Below are 11,828 nucleotides of genomic sequence, written 5' to 3' on the forward strand. Positions count from 1 at the left end.
GAATCTAGTGGCCTGTTACAAACTAGTCAGGGGGGACCAGCAGGCACTGGGGAAGTGTCCCTGTTCCCCCGAGCACTAGCAGGAGTGACCAGGAACAATGGTCACAAGCTGGCAGAGGGTAGATTTAAGCTAGATATCAGGAGGCGCTACTTCACGGTCAGGGCGGCTAGGATCTGGAACCAACTTCCAAGAGAAGTGGTGCTGGCTCCTACCCTGGGGGTCTTTAAGAGGAGGCTAGATGAACACCTTGCTGGGGTCATTTGACCCCAGTACTCTTTCCTGCCATGGCAGGGGGTCGGACTAGATGATCTACTCAGGTCCCTTCTGACCCTAGAAACTATGAAATCAGTGCCAATACAATATGGACCTCTATTATCCATGTATAGTATCTAATCAGTGGAGAGTCATCTTAATTTGTACCTCTCACTGCTGTAGTGAGAAATCTGAGTGTACCTGTAGATGTGCTTGGAAAAGAAGTGGCAGAGGGTAGGCAGTGGAGTCAAGCAGCCTGCCCCCTGTCTCCTCCACAACTGGCCCCTCTGCCACCTGCACCCCCTTGGCACTTGCTCTCCCCACTGCCTGAGCCCCCTGGCACCACTTACCCTCAGTCACGGATCTGTCTCCAGTCCTGTTCCAGCCCAAGGCATAGAGCATCTAGTGTCACTGGCCCCTGCCTGGCCAAGTAGTAGTGGCTGCAGCAGCAACAGCTCTTGCCCCGCCCCCAGCCTTGGCCAGGCCCCAGCACCAGGGCTGGAGCTGCTGACACCTGCTAACAAAGCTGGAGCTGCGACTTAGGATGACAGGCAGCAGGGTGTTGGGGGATGGCAGTGGCTGCAGCTCTGACTCTGACCCCAAGCCTGGGTCCGTGTCAGAGCTGAAGCCAAAGCATCCACCTGCCTGCTCCCCACCTTGTACTCAAATTCAAGACAAGGGACTTCCCCCTCCTCCCATGCTGAATGGGAAAAATACCAAAATTTGAATAAAGATGTTACTTTTAATAAAACAACTATAAACTTACCATCTGAAAGTAGGAACTCAAACCCCAAAAAACTGACAGTGGCCAACCCCTGAACAGTTTACAATTTTTTTCTTAAAACTAGATTATTACTGCAGAGGTATATAAAACACAGGGTTCTCTCTATGTGTGAATTTAACACAGAAAAACAACCAACCAACATCTTCATAGGGAATTTCTGCTTTGGCAAATGCATCCCTTACTTATAGGAAATTTGGAAGATGTGAAGAAAAATAGCAATTTATCCCAATTCTAGTACAGTCTCATACAACTTTGTTGCTTGTTTAATTTTGTAGAACTAAAATGGTACAGGACCTATAAAGCATATAAATGAATAGATATTCAAGATAGCAGATATACCAACCACAGTGGACAGGATACAAATGGCTAGAAGTGAACAGATGATGTAACCAAAAGGTAATGGTCTCTCAGAACATTTACTCTGCACTACTTTACAGCTTTAAGTGCCTTTAAATTTCATATATGAACAAAGAAACAATAGTGTGCACACTTGGATTGTATCAGGTTACTTCATACCACCATACATTTCATTACCTTGCTACTGGTAGTGGTAGTGCATAAATCTCCACTCCCCTAATTTTGAGGTATAGCAGCCAACTTCTCAAATGCCCCAAAGGTCAATTCTCTGCAGCTAGAAAGTCATGAAGCATTATGTGCTGGTCTGTGAAACAGGTACTTCAGAAACACTGAATTAATTTTGGCTATTTCAGACACTGTCCAACATACAGGAGCACATTGTCTGAGAGTGCATAAATAGCAGCACAATCTCTCTTTGGTTCCATTTACCACTTCACTAGGAAAATTGTAGAGTACATGAAGGCACTCAGCTTGGAAAATCTGAGGAAATAAAATTTCTTCATTTTAATTGGGTCAGGTTTCTCTAAGGAAATCCATCCCTGCTCATCAAGCCATGATAACAGATGCCAGATGGACATGTTATAGGAATGCAGGTATTTTACACAAGCCACATTCCAATTACTGTGAAGAGGTCACTTGATCTTGTTTCTCTGGCTTTAACTTGCGGTGCTGTTGTAATAGAATACATCCAAACTCCTCTGAATCACCCTATGTTTTGGGGTTTGTTTGTTTTTGTTTTGTTTTGTTTAACAGACCCAAACAATCAAGTTTGAGAGATACTGAGTGAAAAGATTCTCCTCAGTTTTCATGACAGATTTGTGGCATTTTGGCTGGTTACGGATGTAAAAAACAAAAAAAAAAACAAAAAACAAAAAAACCTCAACACTTTACTTTAAACCCCACACTCCCCCGCACCAAACCCAGCACATGCCCATAAGAGGCATCACATTAGTGGAACCCGGCTGGTCCAATCTGTATAGATCAAGTGCTTCAGCATGGCTTTTTTGGCACTTCTATCTAACAGCCGATTGAATCAGCTTTAGATACAAGTGCCCAACCTATACAGACACTGCAGAGCCAAGCTGACCTAACACACCACTTCTTCCAGTAAAGCCTTTTTTCCTCCACATCTGTCAGTGCCCTTTGGTATTTCTTTTTGTTTGTTAACATACCCCATGATATTTTTCTACATTAATCAGTAATTCCATGTATACATAGCCTTACAGGAACTGTTTTAGCAAACAAGATGGAAGTCAGACAATTTATTGTATCCCAGCTTCTAGTTTACAAATACACATCCACATACATCACAAATGGATGACCATAATTTTAGATCAAGGCATATTTAGACTTTGATTCTGAAGGAGACCAATAATTTAATCAAGGAAGATTCTGCCTTGAGTACAGGGCTAGAGTAGATGACCTCTTGAGGTCCCTTCCAGATTTATTTCTTCTATAAGTCCAATACCAAAAAAGATTAATGCACAATCGAACTAAAAATCTGGGCTCGTCTATGTGATGGGATTTACTCTGTGCTAACTGGAACTCAGTAGCCGCATCCAAACAAACAGGTAGCACTTACATCACTATGAATCACTGCTTCCACATGGGGAGATTTCCACTCAGCAGTGTGCAGGACAGGTGTCCCACACTCCTCTGCAGCATTGCCAGGTTCTGGCAGCACATCATGAAATATCTGGTAGCTTCCAGATTGCCATCAGGTGTGGAACACACTGGAAACTATCTCTGTAAGTCCTACAATTCCTCTTATACTTTCCCATATGATTCACTATTCTGAGTAGCCAGCCACTTTCAGACTCCACATCGACCATCATCATCAACCAAAAACTCTTTGCACTGAAATTCTGCTAAATGAAAATACACAATGGCTTCCCAAAGACCCTGCTATGGATAGGATTGCAACTTTTCAGGCCAAACACCGACTACAAGAAGTTTGGCTGCAGGTTTTGTAACAGCAGCTACAGCTACCCCTTCCACCCTACAGCTACAACGAGTGGAGGGGGGAAGCAGGATGAACAAGAACATTGAGGTGGAATAGTCATTTTAGGACAGACCTTTCTCATAATGGATTTACTGTGTGCAGCGGGCTCTCTACGCTCACACAGTAACCATCAGCATCAGGTAGTTGAGAGGACTGCGCTTTAGACACAAGAGGCCAAATTTTGAGATGACAGGGCACTTTCCTGCACATCCAGGGACAGCCTGTCCTGGCACTGTAGAGGCATTACACCAAGATGAGAGTTTCTTTTATTTTCAGAAGAATATTGTCATCACCATCTGAAAACTCACAACCCCGACTGATCAGTAGCTACCAGACTGATGTGGACAGATTGATAGTTAGGCCTGTAAGAACCCACTCATCCTCTGCCATCAGTATGAAGATTTTCACTGGACATATGGATTCTAGAAAAGCATCTGTTAAGTACCATTTAAAGCAGGAGCAGGATGACAGTGGAGCATAACTTTTGGAAACTGAAGGTAAATGCCAGCCACCAACTGGGCAGCTGGCTTGAATTCTTACTGCCTACTGGGTCTTTACAACATCTGAGAGAACAAAGGATTGAGTCTCGCCAAGGGCAAGGGGGCAGAGATCTAGGGGATTTCAAGATGCTTTCAGCAACCCACAAGACATCCTCTCCTAAATGACAAATCAGGACACAGTCTCAGGAATGCCTTGTGCAAAAACTTCATGCACAGTATTTATCATTTTGGAAGCATGCTTTGCTTTACACTTTTGAGCTGCTTGTCTGACACAGTCTGCTGGGCTACATGTAGTACCTGTTGCTATACTACATTTGTCTAGTGTACCAGGCAGCCATTTCTTAAACAGAATAATTCATGTGAATTCAGGGTGCGGGATGCATCAGCACTGGGTAAGGTGCTTTTGTATGCCTTTATTTTACCTAGAATGGTGGGCACAAATTTATTCTGGAGGAAATGTAGCAGTAGCCAAGGTTCCTTCCCTGAGTAGCACTGGGATGTTGCTTTGTGAAGTCTTGCTCGTTTCTTTTGTGGGTCAATGAATTCTAATATTGTGGAACTTGAGCACTCAGTGGCTGGTCATTTTCACTGCTGTGGCCCACCATCTTAGGGGACTGATTATCAACATGATCAATTTTGTTAGACATGCTTTGCAGATCCTTTGTAGAGGTCACAAGCAGTGTACAACAGTCTTCCTCTGTACAGGAACACATTAGCCACTACACAAAACTAAAAAAATGAACTTTAAAAATAAAATCCCCACTCCCCACTTCATTTTCCTGAAGTACAAATGTGTAAATGCTGTGCAGCAGAAGAGGTTTGAATGAAAGGACAAGGTTTCAGTTCACAAGCTTTGAGCTTCTGGCTTGATGCAGAAAGCCAAACAGGCACCGTGACTGGCCTTTCCACATGCACAGGAGCCTGGGGTTAGAATGCCATGGCAGCAACTCCACATGCAACTTGAAAGAATCACGTTTTTGGTGCCAGACTGGAAGAAACTGCAGCAGGGGGTTCTAGCGGTGGCTTGCTGCCCCAAAAAGGAAGAGCCTCAAAATTCTGTAGAACTGGAGCTGTTGAACCTCAAGGCTGGTGCAACACCAGTGGGTGAGCACCAGTTTCGATATCAGTATCAGAAAGCATCTGCCTGCACATTATCTCCACCAGCTGCCTCTGCATCATCCTATCCATTTCTGCCATTTCCTGAGTAACGGAAGGCTCCTCTCTGCCGCCCCTTTTCTTCTAGTTCCTTGGAAACAGAGGGGCTCCTCTCTGTCCTTTGGCTTTCCACCCTTAAGAAACCACAGCCATTCTGAGACAACCAGTTACTGTTCATTTTCCAGCATCCAGACCAGCACAGATACATTTTCTTCACGCTACAATTCTGCAATGCCATCCTTGAAGTCTCTTCCTCATCTTGGGAGACTCTGAAGAGGGTAACGTGCTTAAACTGAGACTCTGACAGACTTCAGGTGCCTGAAGTCCATAACCCCCACTTAACCCTTAGGTACCTGGAAGGCCATAGATGATTACATTTTGAGTAAAGTTCCCAAGACTGCTAGAGTTCTGCTTTTGTTCATGCCCATGGTTGCTGCCATCTTGGCAGAGCTGATCAGCCTGCCACCCACCTAACACAGCAATTCAATTTCTATCCAGAAAGTAATCATCCCTGCACTTAAATCCCCCTGAAGGTTGTGATCTGGTAGATGTATTCTGAGCACATACTGACAGCACCGAGTCCCAGATAAAACATAAGTCATGGTCACCTTCATTCAGAAACATGCGTCAATGCCCACCTTTCATATAACAGTACAGTGGTTAGATCACTCACCCAGGGTCCAGGAGACTGGAGTTTGATGCTCTCTACACAACTTGAGGAGTTCAAGTTCCTATCTCCCAGTGTGCTACCCATCAGGCTATATGCAGATTTAGGTGTAGGGCCATTCTCCACCCTCCTGCTGAAGATATGCAATTATGCAGTTAAGAATTCAAGATTCCTTAGGACAGGGCCCTGACAGGCATTATATTTATCACACAATTAAAGTGTTAATCATGTAATAAATTGTAACATACCACATGTCCAGCCAAGTTATCACAGGATAAAATGGCAAACTAGCCACAGTGATGTTTCACATTTAATATAGAACATCTTTGTGGCTGTTCTGTATTGTGCTTTAAATTTGAACACCTGGCATACAGCCCACCATTGGGATGCATGCCAAGACTTTAAATGTCCCCATGCAAGGGGAGCCTATTGGCTTCCTGTGGCAGGGTCATTTAAAAGCCACACTGCAGGCCACTGCCAGGCTCACAGGTCCATGGCAGCTCCATCACTTACTGATCTCCAGCTCCGCATGCCCCAGTGCATGTGCAGCCAGCTACACACTCTGGCAAATGCTGATTTAACTAAATAATAGGATTTGAGGAATTTTATTCCAGATTCCAGCAAGTGTGCATCCTACTATGCCAGACCTTTAACATCTGGCATAGAAGAGACCATTGTTAGGATCTGGGATAAAATTGCTTAGATCCCATTGTATTATTAAATTAATATCTGCCAGGGACCTCAAAAAGTGAACAAGAAGGGGAAGGGCATGATTAGCTCAATCATTTGGGGCACCCACAAATCCTGTGTCTTTGCTTCCAGGACTGCATATGCATTTTACATTAAAAGTCATTGGATAAAAAAAAACACAGGAAACATCCTGAGAGTACAGACCAGAACTACCTAACAGTGGAAAATTGTCCCTGATCAATGAGACTAAACAGCAAAGGAGGCTGTTTATAAAAGGCAAAAGAAAACTGAGCAAGGTCCGTTTTGCTGTTATTCAGAACAGTACCTCCTAATGGCACGTGGCTGGAGGTGCTTAGTAGTCTGGGTTGCAACTCAAAAGAAAGCAGCCTTGCTCTGCAATATCAGAATACTTTCAAGATCTAAAATTCCACTTCATATCACATTTGGTCACGCCCATGTGTTGCTCTGCCATTACTGCTACTCTGTAGTATGTGTCAGGCACAGTGAAATCCAATTTCAGTTTCCTGTTAGAAGCACTGTGCATGGCATTTCCTACCTAGAGTTTGCTTACTCCTGCAGTTCACTTCTTGATCAAAATCAAGAATCTGAGTCCATGATTTGTACTGATAAAAAGATTTTAAAAAGGCAGCCATCAGATCATGTAGTGATGACTTGCTAAGATCAGCTTTCATATCTAACTTACACTGATGAACCAATTTATTCACTTGCTTCATCTAAACCAGGAATGTTCCTCTAATCCAGCCCTGTAGGTTGGATGGGGGACACTGGGCCAATCTTCAGGTGAGATCAGGCCACATGAGCCAGCACACAAGACCAGTACAGCAGGGTGTTTCATGCAGTACACACTCCATGCTAACTCCCTGTGCCACCTGCAGTGTGCATGACCTGTCCAGTCCCAGAGGCAAGCATGTGCTGACTCCACTCCAGGGTTTGCTCTGCATTTGATACATGGGGCTGGCCCTGTGCACTGGCTCTGGGGTTGGTCCAGATTGGGTTCCAGGCTGTCTGCATGTGCTGGAACCAGCTCACAAGACGAGTCCGGCAGGGCACCCCATATTGACCCTGTGCACCACATACAGAGTGAGCCCTGGAGTAGGGCCAGCATGTGCTGCATGCAGCACACAGGGTTGGACCAGCTATGTATGATGCACATGGCATAAGAGGCCAGCATGGGGTACCTGTGTGCTGGCTCTGATGCAACTTGATTCAGCCCAGCTTCAGAGCTAGTGCATATGGCTGTTCTGGCATGGGTGCTGCATACAGCGCATGCCCTGGACCAACTTCTTGTGCTGTAAGCAGCATCCGCAGCACTGAGTCCAGCCCACATGCAGAGACCAGCTCTGCACACTGCTTATAGCACACTGAACTGGTCTGAGACCTACAGGCCAGATCACAGAGCTCCGTGGGCCAAATCTGGCCCAGAAGCCATGTTTGATATCTTTGATCTAAAAACACCACATACTTGAATTAAAAGTATGGGGTGCTCAGACCTTAAACACATTTACACTTTTTTTTTTTTTTTTTCAAACCTGGCATAGCTGGTTCATGAACATACTGAAGGGCAAGAGAAGGAGCCACCATACAAATGGGTAGCTGTGGTTAGCAGACTGACCACTGCAAAGGGCTCAGGTCAACTCTTACATTCTCACGAACTCCGAACACTTTATTTAAGTCCCCGAATCAGGTATGCATTCCTCCCCCTTCCTCCCCCCATATGCTCAGAAGCATGTTATCCCTCTTCTCTTCCCACATCCTCTACCCACTGTTGCCACTGTCTCTGGCTGCCCCAGAGGCAGGGGTGGGGTTAGGGAAGGCTCCAGAGTTGCTCCTGCCCACTCCAGCTGGAATCTACAGAGCAGTGTCAGACAGGTTCCTCCTTCCCACCCAGTCCTTCCAGGTGTTCCCTGCCAGCCAAGGAGTAGGCAGGGGGAAGGGAACCACCTGCTGCCACAACTGCTGTTGTAGCAAGAAACTCAACCCTTTTGTCTGTCCCCTCCCCCCCCAAATGTGAAGCTTCTCCATATGGCAAAAGCCTCTCTTTTAGTATTTGCCCCCTTTTGGGGATGCTTTCTCTTTTCTACCTTTTCTTCCTTCCTCTCACTCTTTCTTTTATTATATCATTATTATTTTTTATATAAGGTGTATTTGTAGTGAAAATAGAGCTTATAGATGCTTTTACAAATGTACTTTAAGTTTAAAAATAAGTTCTACCATGTAACAATGTTAGCAAAAGCAGGAATCTCTTTATGGAGCTGGTCCCTGAATGAATCATGTGGTTGATTGTGTAACACAGTAGCTAGTCTAGATAAGCATGTTAATAAGTGGCAATTAACACCTACAAAATCAGAGAACAAGGAGAGGAAAGAATCAATAAAGAGCCAGGAATTCCCAGAAGCTTCATTGTTAAAGGTATGGAAGCCCCCGTTTGAACTAGTCAATGCTGGAAACAGACCCTTGGGGCTGAAATACCCCCTGATCAACCACTTCCAGAGCTCTATTCATCATGGCAGTGAATCAATCAAAATTCATCAATGGACTCCTGAGACTGCACGTACATGCGGACGTGACCCCTGGGGCTGACAGCTGCCATCCAGCAGTTACCAAGAGGGATGTCCCTTGAGGTCAACGACCCCTGATAAGCCCAAGAACTGGGGAGTCACCAAAGTCTGCCAGAGAGGGATAAAAGACGGTGAAGAATGACCCCCCATGTCACCCTCTTTGACCTGACCATCACCCCTGCCTGTCCAGCCAGAAGGACCAGCTGGCAACCCCCTTGTGCAGCAACACTGCACTGAAAGAAGCCTCAACTGGCCATCAACGGCAGACTCCAGCACTTGGGGATAGGTATATCTTGACACCAGTGCTTAGTGTTCAGAGCTAGCTACCGTGAGTGTGTGTGTGCGTGAGTAAATATGTGCATGTTTGAGGGGATCAGCACCAAGGCTTATGATCTGACTTTTGCATCTGTCCAATAAACTAGAATTTTATGATGATCCCACGAGTTAGTCCTTTGTAGCCAACACTGTCTCCACCTGAAACTGGCTCCACGTGCAGCTTTCCCCCTGCTCCCAATCGTCCTGGAATAGTGGGAACAGTGGCAAGAAGGGGAAGGGAGGGGAAAGGAGAAGAACTTGCCACTGTGTACAGAGAAGGGAGAAAGGAAAGAAGATCGTTACCTGACTGAAGGAATTAAAAAAAAGACCCTGTCTGTTGCTTCTGCAGTGTGGTTTGCCTTCCCTTGTGAGCAAGAGTGCAGCCATCCCTGCAGCACTGTTGCTACTCTCATACCCCCTTTGCAAGATCCTGGATCTGTCCATGGAAGGGATTAGCTTACAGCTATCCAAGATGGTAAAGTGATACCAGCATGCATCACAGCATGCAACAACAACCAACGCAAAATTAACAATGCTTACTGGTCTCTTCTGCAGTGCTGCTGGCAGCCTGAGTGCTTTCAGTGAAAAAAGGCTGGGTTTTCTTGAAAATTGAAGAGCTCCTGCTGCAAGGTGCATCTCTGTGCAGAGGAGTGACTGATCTCACAGTTTTGTGTCCTATTTTGTATCAGCCATGTCCAAGATGAAGCATGGTCAAAGCTGATTATCTCCTACCAAATCCTGTTTACCTTCTCATAATATGGGCAAGTAGCTGAAGCACTGCCAGAGATCCGATGCTTTCCTTTGCTTTCTTGTAAGCAATATTCATATCCCTTATTTTAAAACAGCACTGCACAGTTTCTCAGTTATGACCCCGATTGGCTATCACATCAGGAATTACCTCATGCATGTCTAGACTCCAAGGTTTTCACAACTGTTCCCTCTCCCCAGGGGGCAAGGTGATCCACAGACTCAGCATAGCTCTATCTGGAAGCACACTGAAGCAGCACAGCACGGGACTAGAACAACAGGGTAGCTGTGCCAACTCCTGGAGTGCTGCAACGTTGATGAACAATAGCTGGCTGCACATCAACTTTTAAAACAGGGAGATGACATCTAGTTACCTGACCCTTCCCCTCAAAGCAGTAAAGGGCACACACATAAACAGCACTTCCAATTAGGACAGGGCACAAAGCAGTGTGAAAGGGCAGAACACCAAAACAACTATATAAACAGTACCATGATGTAAATTTATTCTGAAGTGAAATTACTACTGTTTCCAACAAAAACAAACCATAAGAAATGATGACATGGGGACACAGATCTTTTTCCATCAGTGCAGATTGACGTATAACCAGACATGTAAGTAAGCTCTGTAAAGTCTGTGTTTATTCTGTGTTTCCCAATATCCACCAAGTTTATACAAGAAGCACAAACTATCATTTTTGGTGCAATCACTTTGCAGTTGACAGCTTGCTTCCCTCCCCATCAGTTCAGGTAATCAGAAAATTTAGATCAAAAGCAGGGGTAGAATCACTTTTGCTGTCCAACAGAACATAGTTTCTCAACCTGTGGTATGCGTACCCCTGGGGGTATGTGAAACACAGGCAGGAGGTATGCAGGTACCCCAGCACGCTCTCTCTCTTGCCCCTTCTTCCTTTCAAAACTATGACAAAAAATGTTAAATCCCCCAGTAATAATTTGGTGTAAGCCCTCCTAGCTTTGGCCAACATCACCTCTAGCCCAGGTACATACTTGAGTTGTGCACCCCCGATGTAAACAGTGGCAACTACCCACCCTAGATCAGACATCTGTCATATCACAGCCTTATGTACACAGCCCTTCTTCCAACATATGGCAGTAAATATCAAAACCACTGGAAAATTGAGGGTTAGGGTACTTATTAAAATTTTCAGAAGTTACGGGGTGCTTGCTACTTAAAAGGTTGAGAAACACTGCAATAGAATACAGCAGGTACCTATAGGCATTATACACTTCTAACACCATTGAAACTACAGAATGAAAAACTACAGCCTTACCCACTTTCTGATGCCTGATGAATGTTCTCACCCTCTCCTTGCAGAGCTTCAAGTTCAGATTCCTTGCTATTTTTTCCTATCCTGGGACGTTTTAAATGACTGCTCCGTGTCCGAGTAGAAACAGGAGTAACAGCAAACTCTTAAAGAAACAGCAAAATTAATGGAAATGAAAAAAACTACATGCACAAACACTATCTTCCTAGATCAAGACAACAAAATACCTTTTTATTTCATTAAAGTGGCCATGGATAGGGCCTAACTGAAATATCACTTCATTGCAAGTACTATTTTTAAGTGTACGGTGCCTTTCTTCCAGATTTCAAAATATTTGAACCAGAGGTAGGCAACCTTTTCTGGCTGTGGGCTGCCCCACCCCAGGTCAAAGGAAGGTGAGTGGGTGGGTGGGTCCTAGGACCATGCCACTGCTTGTGTCCTGTCCCCGCCCCCAAGGTGGCACAGGAAAGTGGCCACAGAAGGCACCCCATGTCCAT

General features: G+C 45.0%; 1 protein-coding gene across 2 annotated transcripts in view; it reads right to left on the reverse strand.

The window, feature by feature from the left end:
• The window catches only part of FAM169A (family with sequence similarity 169 member A), a 79,999-nt gene that overhangs the window by 13,824 nt on the left and 54,347 nt on the right, over positions 1–11,828 (reverse strand). For both annotated transcript variants that reach the window (XM_019517693.1, XM_019517692.1), the window contains exon 10: positions 11,338–11,476. In XM_019517693.1, the coding sequence (XP_019373238.1) occupies positions 11,338–11,476 (139 nt within the window). The remainder of the gene's footprint in view (positions 1–11,337; positions 11,477–11,828) is intronic.

Source organism: Gavialis gangeticus, unplaced genomic scaffold (assembly GCF_001723915.1).
Source record: "Gavialis gangeticus isolate Ggan-Ray unplaced genomic scaffold, GavGan_comp1, whole genome shotgun sequence".
NCBI classification, from domain to species: Eukaryota; Metazoa; Chordata; order Crocodylia; family Gavialidae; genus Gavialis; species Gavialis gangeticus.